Source organism: Amblyomma americanum, chromosome 11, assembly GCF_052857255.1.
Source record: "Amblyomma americanum isolate KBUSLIRL-KWMA chromosome 11, ASM5285725v1, whole genome shotgun sequence".
NCBI lineage: Eukaryota > Metazoa > Arthropoda > Arachnida > Ixodida > Ixodidae > Amblyomma > Amblyomma americanum.
Genome location: NC_135507.1, coordinates 52,205,812 through 52,224,163, shown reverse-complemented (window position 1 = coordinate 52,224,163; position 18,352 = coordinate 52,205,812). Strand labels below are relative to the sequence as shown.

General features: G+C 47.1%; 1 protein-coding gene across 1 annotated transcript in view; it reads left to right on the top strand.

Annotated features, from left to right (window-relative positions):
- Positions 1–17,517, top strand: part of LOC144111447 (uncharacterized) — a 32,852-nt gene extending 15,335 nt beyond the window's left edge. The window contains exons 13-27 of the mRNA XM_077644751.1: positions 160–254; positions 944–1,068; positions 2,349–2,519; positions 3,589–3,709; positions 4,674–4,911; positions 5,579–6,077; positions 6,618–7,061; positions 8,061–8,207; positions 8,902–8,955; positions 10,890–11,168; positions 12,668–12,968; positions 13,580–13,737; positions 14,087–14,347; positions 15,220–15,517; positions 17,142–17,517. Coding sequence (XP_077500877.1) covers positions 160–254; positions 944–1,068; positions 2,349–2,519; positions 3,589–3,709; positions 4,674–4,911; positions 5,579–6,077; positions 6,618–7,061; positions 8,061–8,207; positions 8,902–8,955; positions 10,890–11,168; positions 12,668–12,968; positions 13,580–13,737; positions 14,087–14,347; positions 15,220–15,517; positions 17,142–17,437 — 3,487 coding nt within the window. The 3' untranslated portion in view covers positions 17,438–17,517. The remainder of the gene's footprint in view (positions 1–159; positions 255–943; positions 1,069–2,348; positions 2,520–3,588; positions 3,710–4,673; positions 4,912–5,578; positions 6,078–6,617; positions 7,062–8,060; positions 8,208–8,901; positions 8,956–10,889; positions 11,169–12,667; positions 12,969–13,579; positions 13,738–14,086; positions 14,348–15,219; positions 15,518–17,141) is intronic.
- The last annotated feature ends 835 nt before the right edge of the window (positions 17,518–18,352 follow it).

The window sequence follows — 18,352 nt, the reverse complement described above, 5'->3', positions numbered from 1 at the left end:
CTTGCTGCATATGTCTCCTCACACACGACTTCTCGCGTTTTAGGGCGAGAAGAAATTGCTGCAAGTATCATAACAGCGACCAATGTAGAATGTTCTATTTGTCTCTGTGCTTATTAAGCGTTGGGTCACAGCTGACGCAGAGAAATGCAATTCTTACAGAGCCTACAGCCTGAAGAGGCTGCTGCCTGCTGTTACGCCCAAGAAGTACGGCTGGTTCCAGTACTCTAGGTTCCACTACCTGACCGCCTACACTGGTAAGTCTTGTGGCTGACAGTCTTTTGCAGCACGTGTGTTTCGGTTTCTATTGAGTTGCGAAAACGTAACAGTGCTCAGAAGGAGAGCATTACAGCGACACAGTAAAGTTACGACACCGTGATAAGAAATTTTCCCGAAATAAAGTAAATACGTACATAGAAGGATAATCTGCTCAGAAATATGAGTTAACGCAATCTCATCCTGGCAAAAAATGAAAGCGCATGTTTTTTTTTAACGTACTGCACATAACGACCCGCCGCGGTGGCTCAGTGGTTAGGGCGCTCGACTACTGATCCGGAGTTCCCGGGTTCGAACCCGACCGCGGCGGCTGCGTTTTTATGAAGGAAAAACGCTAAGGCGCCCGTGTGCTAACTGTGCGGTGTCAGTGCACGTTAAAGATCCCCAGGCGGTCGAAATTTTTCGGAGCCCTCCACTACGGCACCTCTTCTTCCTTTCTTCTTTCACTCCCTCCTTTATCCCTTCCCTTACGGCGCGGTTCAGGTGTCCAATGATATATGAGACAGATACTGCGCCATTTCCTTTCCCCCAAAACCAATTATTACTGCACATAATGCCGTTTCGATGCAGCTGCTGATGACCAGCAAGAATATCTGGTGGATTGTGGGAGAGAATGTGGTGCAATTTGATCTGTGGTGCAAAAAATTACTCGCATCGCTCTTTCTCGCAGAGGAGACTGGTTACGGTCTCCAGGGATACTACGGCCTGGTGAAGGGCAACACCTCTTTCGTGCCTCGCAGCCTGTTCTACGGCCTTGAGTTCGTCAAGGGCCCGTACAGCTCTCCTCTCCTTCATGTGCGTATGCATAAATCATGAAATACTAGCCCGTGATGATATCATGTAGACTTCGCGTTAATTATAACAATGCACAACACTCGGAGCATTAAATGGGGAATAAACCCACAACATAAATAGGTGGATATAATTACACCTTAAGCAGCATAGGTGTTTATAGATGTTCCAGTAGCAGTCAGTGCAGCCCTTACAAAAAATTTCTTTGGACAGTCTAGAGACTTTCCATAGACTTCTGTCTATAAAGTCTATATACTCTCTGTAGACAATCCCCAGAGGACAGTCTATAGGCAATAAAAATTGCGTAGGCAGTTTATAGACAATCTATAGATTTGTGGCCATACACATTTAGTAGACATTTGTCTATAGAGAGCCTATGGACTATGTATAGACAAAAATAAATATCTATAGGAAGGCAATAGAGTCTATAAGGAGTCTATAGACTGTCTATAGAACCTTTTAGTAAGGGAAGGCAGCTACACGCTTGTCTGAAGCGCTTATAAGTTCGAAATTAGAGTTGACCTATAGAAATATGCACATAATCATAGTTCAAGAGAAGCACTGACAGTTTTGGATGACTGCGATTCAAGCGCTCAAACTACCTGCGCTAAAACCGTATGACGCACACGTTAATTCGCGTTTGCCATTCAATAATACGTCAGAAATACTGTACGCCTTGGTGTTAGTGCGTGGTATTTCAGCGAGTACAAGGACTAGAACTTTGCCACGCCCGTAAAACCTGATTGCTGAGTGTTTGTTGTTGTTGTTCCCCTCACAAAATGGCACATACCCACAAGGGGGATTGGCTATAACCAGGCGGTGACTATTTAAATTGCAGATTGCATATGGCAAGCGTGGGATGACCTAACAAAAATTGTATATCTCTGTTTCCGTAACAGAGGAGGTTACAGGAGGTTAGGGCGACCTAACAAACTGAAAATTAGGTAAGGGAAGCCATAAAAAAAAGAGAGGGATTGTGTATGCGTTTTAATTCCTCTTTCCCAGTGCAGGGTAGCCAACCGGAACCCTCTTTATGGTTAACATCCCTGCCTTTCCCTCCTCCTCTTTATATATCTATACCGTAGAAACGCCATGACAACTAGCAACTGGTCCACGCAGGCGATTAACGCACGTAAGCTGTCGTCGTACAGCCCGTACTAAATTGTGCTTGTACGGCTCGAACGAAGGGAGAACGCTGTTAATGTGTTCATTGTATGACTGACGGAACCGCAGTTCCAATAGCAATCGCTTCTCCCCATTCTCGTGTCTCGCAAAATGGGCAGGTGGCCGTGGCTACCAAGGGTCTTCAGTACGTTCACCGGCTGCTCCTCAGCGAGGACGGCCCCATGTCCCTGTTGGCCGACGCCTTCCAGAGGGTTCGCCGTAGCCTGCGCATGAAGATTGGCGACACCTACGAGCCTCTCACCTCCCTTCTCGACACCCTCGACCAGCAGGTACGGCTAACAGGATGATGATGATGATGATTATGGATTTTTATGGCGCAACGGCATCTATGGCCAAAGAGCGTCATGACACAACGCATTTCTTACTTCTTCTTTTTCGCAAGGTGAGGTCAAAGACACATTTTCCAAGCATTACACCCTAAATAAGCCGAGCACCAGACCAGGGGAAAGCTTGTACGGTTAACAGGGCTCATGGACTGCACCATAAGTCTTCGAAAGCGCCCTCATTAAAAAGCATGAGATTGTTACGCTAGATGAAAATGACCGTAATAGGAGGTACTGTGGAATGGAGCCGGATGGGTGGACAGGAGAAAAGGACCGCCGCTGTCCCCAAGGATGACCTCATGTAGCTGCTAATGAAGGCTTCAAGAACCTGTCACTAAGCCTGATGAATAGCGCGCTAGCTCTATGACGCATGAAACAGTGAAAGGAGCCTAATCGTTTTCTTTAGAGAACGCCTGAACTGACTTGATGACATTAGGGTGTGCAGATACAGAGCATGACCATTTCACTGATGGCATGAAGAACGGACAGTGGAAAGGTTTATTTACGCAAGTATTGTCCAGGTTATCATCATCATCATCATCATCATAATCATCATTTATTTTTCCTTAAAGGCCCCAATGGGGCATTACATAGGGGAGGGGGAACAAATGGTAATAACGGGTCACAAAGGTAGAACACAAATATAAATGCAAGCACAAATAAACACAGTAAACGCATTGAAATTAACAAGGCAATAAATAGGTAAATAAAAAGGTTTTTACAGGAATTGAGGAGAGAAATAAGCAATATATTAAGTTTTTAAATTTATCTCAGAATTGAATTAATTTTGTTGGTCACGCATTCTATAAAGAATTTTTTCAGCATGTAGGTTGTTGTGTAAAATAGTGCACAATTATTCTTATTTCTTTTGCGGCAAAAATTTGACGGATGCATTTAGCAAAGGGTCGAAAATAGAGTAAGAAAATGTGGAGCAATTCGTCCATCTGGAATCATTATTCACTCATGATAAAATATTTGCAAGGGCACTCAGCCGCGAAACTTCTTCTCTTTACAGTTCAACTTCGACACCAAGACCGTTGTCGAGGAGCCGAAGCTCGTGTTGGACACCACCTTTCTTGGAACTGACCTCTACCTGCCGGTTGACAAGTACTTCGTCAAGGAGCTTCTCACCAGGGGTAAGCTTACTTAGAGACGCTGAGCCAATGATCACGTGTGTTTAGAATTTCTTTCCTTCTCTGTTTTCGTACTGCATCTAGTATGGTGCTAATACGAACCTGAGAAGTTAATTTTAGATTTACTTTCTTTTTGATAACATTATTCAATTTTACTTGCGCGGTGATCGCTTTATGAAGTAGTGATTTCTACTGAGCGGTCAATACCGCTAAATGCATCGCTTCATGGTGTGTGCACCATGCTTAAAACAACAAAAGGCACAAACGCAGCAACATTATATGCTATAAAACATTTATGCCTGTGACAAAATGCTTTAAGCAGGAAGTAAGCGAAAGGCAACTATAGCCGACATCATTTCTTCTACACAAAAGCCGCCGCGGTGGCTCAGTGGTTATGGCGCTCGGCTGCTGACCCGAAAGACGCGAGTTCGATCCCGGTCACGGTGGTTTAATTTCGATGGAGGCAAAATATTAGAGGCCCGTGTACTGTGCGATGTCAGTGCACGTTAAAGAACCCCAGGCGGTCGAAATTTCCGGAGCCTTTCACTACGGCGTCCTTCATAGCCTCAGTCGCTTTGGAACATTAGACCCCCATAACAATAAACAAACAATTTCTTCTACACAGGAAATGCGTGAGATAGACATACCAGTGTTAACATTAGCACTGACCATTCGTACATGTGAAAAGTTCACTATCTAACCAATCCTGTTCACCAAGCCGAAAGGCAGAAGGTGGTGTAAATGAGTTTCTCGCATGTTCGCTGATAATTAGTATAGTGTGTACGGCCCTGGTAGACTGTTATCCATTTATATCGCGCCTTTGCCTGCCAGCACTTTCTGGAGATAGACTACCGTGGTTCTAACTACAGCTGTTAGCATTTCATCGTTAGCCCTGTTCTGAGGTTTGTGGGCGTGTAACTGCTTTCGCAGTTCCTAGCCTGCACTACATTTATACGCGTTATTGCAGGCGCCGAATTCGTGAAGGAGAAGTGGGTGCACCCCGTGAGCGCTCGCTATGTTCAGCTCCGTCTGCCCTACACCTACCGCAAGATGGTCCCCACCGTGGTGGGTTACCCCGTTGCCCTGACCACCCGCTACCCGACCGTCGTCTCCCTGGCACTGAAGGACTTCAAGGTTCGCTACCAGCCGAACCCCACGACCCTTGTGCCCAGCGTTTTGGCCGTGTCTGCTCTGGTCCAGCCCACGTAAGTATGCTGTGCGGTGTGGAAAGTTTCCTGGAAGCCATTTTTTTTTGTTATGAGGTAACTCATATGGTTTAATGCGCGAATCGCAAAAGCTTTTGGTATGTGAGATGCAAGCGCCACCTTAAAACCGAGAACTGATTTACTTTGACGCAGACTCGCTTCTGGTCCGTTTACGTGGCGCAGCCTCAGCGCGCTCGTGCATAGAGGGGTTTCGGGACTGGACATTATTATGAAAAAACCTGGCGCTATCAAACGACGACACAGAGGGGACACAGCGCTACTCCCAACTACAAGAAATTTTATTCAGAGGCTTCTATGTATACAACAAAAACGTGTACCAACTAGCTCAACTTTCTGCCTTGTTGCAACTGGACATTACCGATGACGTTCCTGATAACTCTTGCGTCTTTTTCTACTGACTGTCTGCACCTTCGATAGATTCCCACTGCCATCTAATGCTGCAACCGAGACGCCATTAAAAGTGAATGCCTGAACTCAGTGGGAAACCCACCGCACGATCAAATGCTCAAAGTGATGCATTCCCAAAAAGCACTGGTTTCGACGTGCGCCGAAGTATGAAAGTGTCGAGTAATAGTTTAGCTCTTGTTACGCGTCCTGTTCTGCCATGATGCAAATCTTACTCGGCTTTCTGCTTGTTTCCTGACAGCGTGTACACTACGGCCGTGTCGTCGGCCGTGAGCGTGACGCCCTTCACCAAGCTGGTGGCCGGCGTGCGCGTGATGGAAAAGACCCGCTTCACGCACCCCCACGATCTGGCTCTGCAGTTCTCCGCCGTGAACCGCACCGTGTCGTTCACCTTCCGGCCGCGTTTCACCAAGGTGTTCACGCACGAGACCAAGACCATGACCTACACGACCCCCGCCTTCTTCTTCACTGCTCCTCAGCGCTCGGTGATGGCCAGCATGTCTGTCCTCGCCACCCAGTCCAAGCCATTCGAGTACAAGAGGCTTCTCGGCCACAAGTACGTCGGCGTCGGCCTCGAGGTCACCGGTGTCACCAGCCAGCCCCAAGTGAAACCCCTCTACCTGGTCAACAGGCCTAAGCAGCTCTTCAAGTCCCTCGTCGAGGTCGTCCTGAACCCGTGGGCCGTCTCCAGGAAGTGGGAGGCCCGTGTTGTCCGCAGCCCGGTGAACCCTGTCGATGAGGTCAGTACACTGCCGCAGTGATGCTACGCCCTTGAAAGGAAGACAGCCGCGCTTATGACGTACCTGAGCGAGGCCGCTGTTCCCAAAACGTATTATTTCAGTAAGGTGCGGCCCGTACAAAAGTCTCACATAAAACGAATAACAACATTTCTGCCGCGTGAAGAGTAGGAGCATTTAGCGCCAAAACGCTACTGGATTTTAACCCCGAGCTGGGACCTATGCGAGACCTATATGTAAACGGATGGAGATTATATATAATAAATGCAAAATCTTTTTCAAGAAGTTATAATGGCACCTTCGTATAAATAGGTTCAAAGCACAGATTCTGGAGGACAACTTGTCTCTTGAGATAGGCCAAAACACTTTGGAGCCAAGAGGCAATCATGCAGCAAAAACTGTACATGTCTGCCCGGACAGAGGCTAACATGTGCATAGGTGTATACTTCAGCTCATAACAGTATCGGCAGCAGGATGTAGAACATATTTGGAATTTAAAACTCGCGAAAGTTTCACTGCCTGCCCTGCTTCGTTCGACCGCAGTACAAGCTGACTTTCCGCTGGACCACCACCCTGAACGGCACCGACCCCGCTGACTACGTTGAGGAGGTCAAGCCCCTGTACCGCCCGCTGGCTCACTACCCCACAGTTCGCCACACCTACCCCGAGGAACTCAAGACCCCCGTCTACGAGGAGCTCTTCGAGGAGGCCACCGGAGAACTGCCGCCCGAGCTCGACCATTACGAAGTCCTCCACAAGGTTGTGGACGCCGTGAAGGTGACCTCCTACCCCAAGGCCGAGAACGTGAGGCCGCTGCTGCAGAACGTTACCAACACCACGTACGCTTACGGAGTGGAATTCGTTGTTTCTGCTCTGGGTCCCCTTGCGCCTAAGGCTGTCTACGGTCACTTCGTGTACGGAACCAGCTTCGACAAGACCCTCAAGCTGTACCAGCTGTACGTCAACAAGGTCGACAGCGAGTACGAGGTGAGGCTTTTTTGCGTTCGTCTGTTGCTTTTGAGACGCTGTTCACCCTGAGTTCCCATTCATTTAATGCACTAGCGTCGAAGTTGGTCGGTGAGAAAATAGTGCACTTTTCGCTCTGGCCAGTTAAAAAGCAGGACAGAATTTCATTACATCTGTTCACAATAGATTAGACCTGGTAACAGCAGTCACATATGTCCAGCTTTCAGGGGCAAAAATTTTGAAAATTGTAAAATTCAAGACACTGTTATGCAAATATTGAAGGTTATGTTCCATTATTCTGATGTGCAGCAAAAGCGTTCTTTTAAAGTGTTTCCATCGATGGCATCGAGCAGTTGAGACTGCCACAGAAAACCAATGGCGAACGCTTTTGGCAATAGCAAAAACGTGACTAGCAATAAAAAATACAAGACTGCCGCCCGTTAATCTGCGGATATATTGGTTGCTATAGTGAAATCTTACATGATATGAACAAATTGCGCTCATAAAAAATTTCCTGTTCAAAAATGCGCTTGTCCAGAATTACTGGGTATGATAAAGATGTGAGAAATGTACCGACGTGATTTAATTTCAACATAGCACCCAAAACACTAGGTATTCACCCTTCAAAAAACGCGTACTACACGGGCAGTAACAAGCGTGGACACATGGAGCCCAGTTCATAAACAAATAGGATTGTTCATAACTAAATAGGAGAGCAAAATGAAAGGCGCACAAAGCTGCGAAAACATACCACAAACGCTCCAGCACATCATTTTCTTCGGAGACGCTTGATGAATGAAAAGCGTGTCAATCTTCGATTAACGCAAAGCGTATTATTCTCCAATAACAACCCGTATTGCAAACAAAGGCTGATTAGCCATTTTCGCACAACACGCCGACGCTTAATTTCTTCCGCATTATTTTTATAATCTGAGCTTTCGTCTGAATCCAGGAATGACTGGGGTTGTTTTCAGCGAATAATTGCAAAGTGGCGATAACGATGTCGTTCTTCACTCGCAGACCACTGTGAGCTCCACCCTTCTGAAGTCGCCCAAGCCCAGTCCCTTCAAGACTTATGCCGAGAACAAGGAGGAGCTGTACCTGTACGGCACTAGCGTTGCTGAGGTCTACGTGCCGAAGTACGGACCCCTCAAGTACACTTTTGAGGTAAGTCACGAGGCTCGAGTGAGGCAAATAATTACTTCACTTGCGCAGTGCTGATGGCAATAAACTGAAACACGTAGTGCTTTGGAATGTGGCCACTGGTCAGCCGTGAACGGCAGATAACGGATACAGCGTTAGAGAGGATGCAAACAACCGTGAACTAGACAACTGGGGTTAGCCTAGAAGAAAGTGTTCAGGACTCAATAGACCTAACTATTTTCTCTGGTGAGATTGGTATTGAAGTCAACGCGCTTATTTCGAACCAGATAAAGGCAGCACGACTATCATCGTCCCCCAGTACTGCGATCGCAGCGGCTTCTGCCTGTCCAGCGTCATCCAATGTGCTCAAGTGTGTCCTTGCGAAGTTTTTACGCTTCTAAGTGTTGAACGTTTGGCATGAACGCTTGGTTCTTCTCTTTGTGAAAGAGTTTTAAGAAAGTGAGCTACACCAGTGCCTTGGACCTACCTTTCGTTAGAAGTATATGCCAGTGGCATCAGCTGGAGAAAATTTAGCTAGCTATTCCCGGTAGTACCACTTCTTGGAAAGAGAAAGTCTGTTCAGGGCTATCCTATCGAGCAGCAGGCAAAGTTTGTGATGCATTTATTTCTGGAGTCACTGTTTAATCTTCTCTCTTCAAATTCATCTCGTGATGCGAAAATCATTGCCACGAATCTCTTTTTCCTAATTGCAACGCAGCTGGAAGCTACTCCGAGCGCTACGCAGCTGCAGGAATTGCCCCATCTGCGCAATGTGAGTATCCTGGCACAAGTTGTGCTCTGCTTTTGTCTATGCTAACAAACGTACCAAGAGCGGCTCACTTTACTCAAGGAAACAAAAGCCTAGTGTTTAGCAGAGAGTATAAATTACGTTATAAAGATTGCCAGGCACAGAGTTCAAGCAGCAAGTGCGACGCTTTAATGAAGACGTTTATTCGCATTCTCTAGGATGGCAGATTATTAGCAGCGAGGAAACAAATTTGAAAAAGTACATTTGGCATCCATAATTACCGTGAATTACCAGGGATAATTACACCGGATTACTCGAATGCTGCCTGTTATTAGGGAGTCTTAGAATAAGGGGACACTATCGATTACGGGGATAGGGGAATAGCAGGGCTTCATTGCGCATGCGCAGAACAATAACACCCCCCTCGCGTTATTGTCCTCAGCATGCGCACTGCTACCCTGCTGTTCCGCTATCCCCCTAATCGATAGGGTCCTCTAAATGTGATTATTGTCTTGTGGAAGCACAGTTCCGTTGAAGAAAGGGGATGACTAATACGGAAGGAAAGGTAACTCTTAATGCTAGCTACTTAGGTACTAGCTTTAGGAGGGACTCCCTGTTTTCAACAGTCAAGCAAAAAAGAGGATTTGTAGAAGAACCTACACTTTACGTGAAATTCGATGTTAGTGTCAATATAACAGAATAACTAACACGAAAAACGGCATGGCATTTATTTGCAAATAAAAAGGTGAGAACAGCACGAAATTCTTGTAAGTCGTTAACAGGCAGCGAAATAAGAAATAAGAAGAAATTAAGAATTGTCTACTACCCTGAGCAAAAAAATTACACTCTGCACCTACGCAGCCGCCTAAACACCTCTCACTTTCATCTATAAATATTGCATAGCCGGGTCGGCATCTGCACCTCTGCCGCCATGTTTTCAGCTTTCAACGAAGTGCACAATGATGTCTCTCTGCCACTCGCGATTGTGAAAGAAATGTTGGCCGCCAAGGTTCATGGCGTCTGTACCCTATTGTGCTCTTCCGGCTCATAGATGTAGCCCACAAGACGGCTCCATCCGAGTCGGAGACTTAACGGAATCGCTCCCCACACAGTACACCTCCTTTAAGGAACATATTTTCCAGCTGAAAATAGAAGTACCTGATCCTGTTCCTTCGACTCATAATGGTTGCTTAATTCGAATCTGGTACACTACGATATCAAATACAATTTAGCAGATTTTAATAAAATTATATTCTAGCTACAGAAAAATATGCGCCGCTTTTGACATACCGCAGAGGGGTATCAGGATACCTTTGACATACCGGAGCCCACAGTGGATTAATTTTGGCGACCTGTCGTTTTTGACCAAGAATGACATTGCGCAATAGACGGGTGTTTCAGCATTCGAGTACTACGAAAATGTGACCGCCGCGACCGGCATTCGATCCAAAGACTTAGGGCTCAACCCCAGAACGCCAAAGTCACTAAGCAGCCGAAGAGATAGCTTATGCTCATTTAAGCAATAGCCTTAAAGATTCTATCCAGGGTAAAAACAACGTCGGCGTTGTGTCGCGATACCCATGTCATATCCTCTTTGCCTGACGCGGCATACTGGCTCTGGCATGCGGCGGCCACCGAAAACCTCTTGCGACCTGATGTACGCCACTACCCTGTGAAATTTTCACAGGGCGGGGCTTGAGTCAGGGTGGAACGGTCCTTTTTTGGCCATAAATTGCCTGCGCAGTGCAATGAGTACTAATGAAAGTTTATGCATGTAGCAACATTATCTGCATAAACTGCAGTGTCGAAGAGTTCAAGGACGAGATTGTGGACACCGTGTTGTGATAACCGTTGTAAACGTGTCCCCCTAATTTAGCCTCTTCGGCGACTTGAAGATGTTGGCGAAAGACCAACAATTTGGTGTAACACCGCTGATTGTAATTTACGGCTGCACCCAGGTGGCCCTCGACATGGCGACGAAGACCTATCGTCCCCGCATGAGCAATCTTCAGGAGCAGCGCAGGCGGTGGTCCGAGCCGCATGAGCTGCCCTCCGAGGATCAGCTCCCGTACATCGCAGCCTACAGCGTGCCGCCTACCGAACTGCCGTGGTACTACACCCAGTGCAAGGAGGACACCGAGCTCGGCAAGGAGCTCGTCAGCTACGCTTGCAAGAAGGTCCGCTGGTACGAGCATCGCCTCGACAAGTTCGTCCTCAAGGTCACCCTGCCCACTCAGGTAAAATTGGGTCGATATAATATTCCCTGATATTAACTTTGTGATTTGGCAGAATATGGTTTCAGTGAAAGGCCCAAAAGTTTGGTAGAGTTCCTTTATGTCTACTTCGAATTCACGTTCCTGGTAAATGGCCTTAAAGGTTTGCCATTGAGCTCTGCCCTATCCTGCTTACCGCGAAAACTTTACTGCCTCCCCCAAGAATAATAAGGAGGGCGTAAGCTCCTCCGCAGCCCAGACGAAAAAGAAAAGTTTATGTAGCTCTAGCGAATTACTCTAGATGCAAAATTAAGCACAGTTTATTACGTTCATCTACGTCTTACTCCCCCTAGGAGGATAGAATGCCCGTGCACAGCCTCTCTCTTTTGTGCCATTTATATGTGAGCGCAACCATTAAAGCAACACTGGACATCGGCAAACTTTATGCCCAAAACGTCTTCACGTGCCCGCAAAACATTTAGGACGTTTGCAGCAGAAATATTTGTAATCAAGGAACAGATGAGAGACCTTGTGTCTCTGCACTAACCTGGAGAGCCCTTGAACCAGAGGAGCAAATTTTTGGAGCCTGCGACTTTCGGAGTGTTCAGACTCCCAAAAAACAAGCACTCAGAGAGACCGAACAAAGCCTTGGTTAAGAACCTATTTAAGGACGTAATATTCAGTACGACACCCTATTTAGTTCTTTTTCGAGCATCTCACATCATCACTCCCTGAATTTTTTGAAAGTGATACATTTACCTGTTTAGTTGTGAAATAAATGAGCTTCGGAGAGCAGAAATCAATTTTGTTAAGCGTGAAATGAAGTGGGGAAACTGGTAACCAAAACATGTTTACGGAAAGAGGGTGAAGAAGGGTAGAGGAAGGGAAAGGCAGTCGGCGCCTTCAAAGGGACACGTGCGAAGGCGCAACGGCGATAATGGCAATAAGGCGGCGTGGCTCGTGGCTGACTGGGCTCATTGGGCAACTGTTGAAGAGACCATTAATAATTTATTTACCTATTAATACCTCAAAAGCCCCATTGAAGGGGTATTACATGAGGGGGTGGGATTTCAGGAGTACATTTCTTCTATGGACGATCTGAATGACGATGAGTCGATCTGATCAACAATGGCATTTAGCAGGTCATTCCAGTCTTTTGATGTATGAATGAAAAATGATGACAGATGCGCAGAAGTGCGGGCAGGGGGAGGGTAGACCGCCTTACCGTGGTTTGTGCGATTGGAGATGCGATGTGCGGGACTGATAATGGAGTTGAGGTGTGGATGATGATAGAATTTATGAAACAGACACAGTCTGGAAATTTTTCGGCGGTTCGCTAAAGTAGTGAGATGAGCATTGCGTTTTAGTTCAGTTACACTTACATGATAAGAATAGGCTGAGAAAATGAAACGAGCTGAGCGATTCTTTACAGATACGAGAGTAGTGGAAATGTCGTGCATTAGAGGAATTCTGGCATATGATAATGATGATGATGATGATTTTTGATATTGTGCGCCCGACAGGTGCCTAGCCTGTTTCTGAACGCTACTCACAAGCTCTACGAGACGGCCAAGGTCTTCCTCTACGACAAGGCAAGCACCGAGTACGTGGAGAGCCCCGTTGTGACTGAGGGCCAGTTCCTGGTCGAGGCTGAGCTCGAGGACCTCTACACTGGATTCACCACGGCCAACGTGACCGTGCACACGCCCCACCACGAGAAGGTCACCCTCACCCGCCTGCCCTGGCTCGCTGCCCTCAGGCCCACTACCGCCTTCGACTTGACTACTCAGCTGCTCGGCGTTCTCAGGAAGGGATACCCTGTCCGTAAGTGTTCAGCAATGCAAAGCTTCTCTTCCCTTGGAACAAGCAGAGGTGAATCAAACAAGCTGAGTTTTTGAACATCGGCTGACATGGAAGAGCTTCTGTTCCAGGCGGCAATAAAACCTGACCTTCTTCAGTCTTGCAGAAGGAACGAGAATGCAAGAGTGTTCTTCACTGTCTAGCTAGGATAAATCTCGCCCGCGAGATGTCCCACAGCCTCCAAGTAGCGTTCAAAGCCCTTGAGCACGAAGGATACAGAGGCTTTCGGCGATAAAAAGCATGAAGAACAGGCAGAAAATAAAACAAGCAATTCACACACTTTCTTCCTATTACATTCATAAAATGAGCAAGAAGATATGCACAAATATAAATAAAAACTATATTTCTTGAGGTCCCCTAACTCCGGCTGAATGTTCGTTGAGAAAAATGTAACTAGTTGTTCGAACAGGCTCGTTTTTTTCATAATTGCCTGTCCCAACGATGTATTTTGTTCCCACACTAGTACGGATGTCCGAGTGTTGGGATTCCCGCGCCATCATTTAAAAAAAGTTGCGCTCTGCGCTGACGCCGTGGTATATCGACATCACTTGAGTAATTTCTTTTTCCTTGTGCAGCGACTTGCCTCGTCAGCCCGTACTACCTTAAGACCTTCGACAACGTCACCCTCCCCCTCGAGACCCTGAAGAAGCAGGTCCCCCACGTGCTGGTCCGTCACGCCGTCGATGACCCCGAATTCCTTGTCCTTCTGCAACAGGAGAGTGAGGAAGTCCAGGTGAGAATATGTGCCTTACTTGATTAGAAGCTGGATATTTCATGAATCCATCGGTTGCTACTCACCACTTTGACCGTACAAGTCATATGAATGATAACTCTTCAATATGCTCTATACACATCGTGAACTGTTGACGCCGATAGGTGGCCGCATTCTTCTGGCTTGACCACTAAGAGTATTGTTGTAATAAGTGCTTAAACTGGTTTTATTGATTGTTAAGCGTCATCATGAAGTCGTTTAAAAATTCTCGACGCTGACTTGGCAGAAAAATGAGAACTGAAATGCACCCAAGTGCGCAGCGGTAAAATCCATGACTGCGATAGCATAACTTGACCATATTTGGACGCAGACCCTCCAGGTTGTGCTGAAGAACCAGACGCTGCTCAAGGTGCTGCCGCCCAAGGACCAGACCTCGTACGAGGTTGAGGTTAACGGCACTCTCCTCACCGTGGAGCCGCTGAAGTCGCACGTGCTGCAGTACTACACCAACTTCAGCTCGCAAGTGCTCCTTTACGTCACTGTTCACCGCGATGCCGCCCCTACTCTGTGGCTCAAGGTCCGCGATACCGGTCTGCTCCTCGCCTACAACGGAAGCAGCGTGCTTGTTAAGGTAAGCATGCATTTCTATAAGTGCGGTCCTATAACAGGACCGCACTTAGCCGATAGTCTCAACGGCGGTCCTGCATTCAGGCTGCTTAAGAAAAGGAAATCGAGGCAGTTCTTGGAAAACGTTTTCATAGTCTTTCGGTACCCAGTGTGAGAGCCGGTTGAAAGGCCATGAACAGGAAGACTCAAAGTTGAAAGGGCAAGTCCAGCAATTTCGGGAAAAAATTTTGAAAATTGCAAAATTTTAAGATACTTTTATGGTAATATTGAAGGTAATGGTTCATTATTCTGATATGTAGCAAAATATTTCTTTTAAAATGTTTCCATCGGTCCCATCTAACAGTAAATACTCACATAGAAAACCAAAGGGGAACGCATTTGGCGCTAGCAAAAACGTTAGTAGAAAAAAAATTCAAGACTGCCGTCGGGTGATCTTTAAATATATTGATTCTTATAGTGAAATCTTACATTATATGAAAAAAAAATTGCTTCATAAATGGCTTCGTGCTTGAAAATGCTTTTGTGCAGAATTGCTGGGTATGTAATATAATTGGTTTTTGGGAAAAGGAAATGGCGCAGTATCTGTCTCATATATCGGCGGACACCTGAACCGCGCCGTAAGGGAAGGAATAAAGGGGGCAGTGAAAGAAGGAAGAAAGCGGTGTCGTAGTGGAGGGCTCCGGAATAATTTCGACCATTGCTGGGTATGTACAGTACGTGTCACTTTTCAGCGGGAACAAACGCTTCTGCAGCGGGCCATTTTGGCATTATCAGTGCTGCTTGCCAATTATCCCTTTTGCCCCTGTGCTTGTTATATAACGTGTCCCGTCATTTGAACGCTGAGAAGTTGAGCGACTGCTGTTTCCCTCTGAGCAGGTTACGCGTCCCAAGTACACGGGCACCCTCGCCGGTCTGTGTGGCGACAACAACAAGGAATTCCACTACGAGCTCGTAACTCCGGAGAAGTGCGTGGTGACCGAAGTCGAAGACTTCCTGAACTCTTACTCTCTCGAGCCCGAACAGGTGCTGAAGGGCCAGCTTTTCTGCCCCCTCGGTGTCACGCCCAAGGTCGGCACTCCTTACAGCAGCCACAGCAGCCGTCCGCACAGCAAGATCAGCAAGATCATGGGCAAGATCCGCGGAACCAAGCACCACAGGGTGCCCCAGGAGCCCGGTACGTGGGAAACTAAAAGACGCGGGGCTATCTAGGATACAACTTAAAAACAGCATTTGGTAGCAATGTGGTGTGGTAGCCAGCGTCCTCTGTTACTATACTGACCAATCACAACAGTACACGGATTCAGGTTTTTATTTTTGAGTTCGTCAAACAAGCCAGAGGAATCAAAATTCTGGAGCTTATAAGTTCTTGTGGTTAGCTGTTTGCCAAGGTAACAAAAAAAGCATTAACAACGGTCTACTTTTTTTTTTGTCGTGGAGGAATTCTTCCCTACGGTCCTGAATGTGTGCGGAGTTTTACGGCAGGCTTAAGTTGTATCCGACTGTAGTGTTGTCAAATACGAGCGGTTGCGTTTAAAATGACACGGACAATCGCGTTGATAGCATAGCAGAGAACGGTTTTAGAACTGGAGGGTACGGGTGGGCGAAAAGTTTGACTCGATGCCGTCAATTCCCCTGTTCTGCTGAAAATTTGGTGTCGTCGTCGGTTTCCTCGCCGGCAGCGTTGTGCATGAAAAAGCAAGTGACCCACCTGCCACCTAGGTCACCTGATCTTGTGACGGGACCTCAACCTGCCCATCCGATTGTGAGCAAAATGCACAACGTGGCTGATGGCAGTTAAATTAATGATTGGTCACGAGTAGTTGCTCCGGAAGAGCAGCCGTGGTCTCACAAGCCCCACCAGTGGCTGTGTTTTAAACAGTCACCTGCCAGGACAGTGGCGCATCGCTTAACTGCTGAACCACTGCGCCAGGGGTGACATGAAGACTTTCCGCGATCTATAAATGTAAAGGAAAGCATGACGAATTCCACATACACTGACATGTAGGCAGAATCTAGGCGACGAGGAAAGCGTACTTGCGCGGGAGAGATATCTGGTGCTATCGCATTGCACTCTTAAGGGAAGGTTAAGCGTTATGTTATCGTGAAAGAACAGTATCTGTGTCTGTGTAACACAAAGACAACTAAAGGCTACTGAAGGGACCCATTAGTGCTGTCGCGTCTACCCTTAAGGCGGAGTTTGTCTCCTCAAGTTTTAGCAACGAAGAGCATCTGATCGCTGTCTTCAAGTGTTGATATAGACAAAAAAGTGTCGGAATTGTGTGCACAGTCTGCAAAGCATGGAATGGGTTACCAGATGTAATGTTATCTAACGTTCGTAGCACGCAACGCCGTGTTAGGCGTAATTTGATCTCGGGAAAGGACACGGACCCAGCGTACAGAGTGCAGGTAATCGTAAACTGCAGAGATTAGGCAGTTGACAATGCCATTAAATAGCGTTCACCCTGTTCTATTGGGTACAATTTCTTCACACCTATTCAAAAGCCATGTAATGCGAATGCATGATTGCGAAGGCAAGATAACCGATGGTCCTTAAGGGTAACGGAGTGGATTCCAAGAGAAGGCAAGCGTAACAGGGGGCGGTAGAAGGTTAGGGGGGAAGATGAGATTAGGAAGTTTGCAGGCATATATCAAGGGCGCAGCTGGCAAACGACAAGGTTTATTGGAGAGACATGGGAGAGGCCTTTGCCTTGCAGTGGGTGTAGTCAGGCTGATGATGATGACTCCAAAGCCAGAAGTGTTAACACCTTTGTTTTCCATTTTATGCCTTGCTTGCACAGTGGAGCCGTACAGCTTGGCCACCCCCGAATGCATTACTGAGCGTCGCAAGATCATCTACGAGCAGGGCAAGATCTGCATGAGCATCAAGAAGGTGACCGCTTGCAAGCGCGGCTGCAAGGCATCCTCGACGGAGAAGAAGGAGCTAGAGTTCATCTGCCTCGACCAGAGCCAGCCCGAGCTGAAGAAGATGCTCAAGGACGCCCAGAGCAAGCGCGACATTGATCTGGCGCTCAAGGACATCCCCACCATCAAGAAGATCGTCGACGTGCCCGTCGACTGCGTCCCCAAGGAATGAGCGTAGACGTGCTTGCCGCGACTGCTCACATTCGCAGCCTGTAGGAAATAAAAGTTGATTGTTATTTTTCTTCTTCAAAACATTTTTGTACATTGTTGCCTCACATGTCCGCACCTAGTACCGCGTGCTGTTCTTTACTGAATCCGCCCTCAGCGGTAACACAGTGGTTTATGAATCTGCCACGCTTACGGGAAATGCGCTGTTCAATCTCCTGTACCACCAGGCACCAAAGAGTTTCCAGTGGCTACAAGCATTGCCTTTGCTTGGTGTTCGGTTTCTCTGCCTAGGTGGCTTCTCACACTAAAGGGACTACTTCTCAGAAGATTCGTCTCCATGGTTCACCAGTTCTGCTCGAGCGTTACCGGTTGCTCGCGCAATAGCGCTTTCTAGGCCTAAGAATTCCTGCAACTTTCGGAGGCCACACCTATCACTTTATCAGCCTGGTAATTCCGATCCCGTACACAGCCCTCCACTCAAGATGCTCACTTCTCGCTTCTCGCAGGATTGCACATATGTAAGGAGGGCTCGCACACGGAAACTGCGGCTGGAGATGTGTTCACGGCTTCTGCGGGCCGTTGACATCCCCCCAACATGAACCGCTTTCGAGTGCAGGTTGCTTCCTGCACTTACTACGCTGAGGCAGTAGGATTTCATGAGAGGTGCCTCTACGGCCTCATTGCTTCATCTAGAAGATCAATTTAATATATTCTGATTAATTCCTTCAATGTCGCCGTGCACGGTAATCACTACTGAATCACGAATACGTCATAATAAGAATACACTGACCACTTTTTAATGCGTCACACAATTTCCAGTTTGGCCGCTGTATGTCTTGCCACAAGAAAACTCAATGTCATAGACTATACCTTTCAGCACATGGCGTGAACTTATTTTGGAGGTTTATCTTGCAGGCTC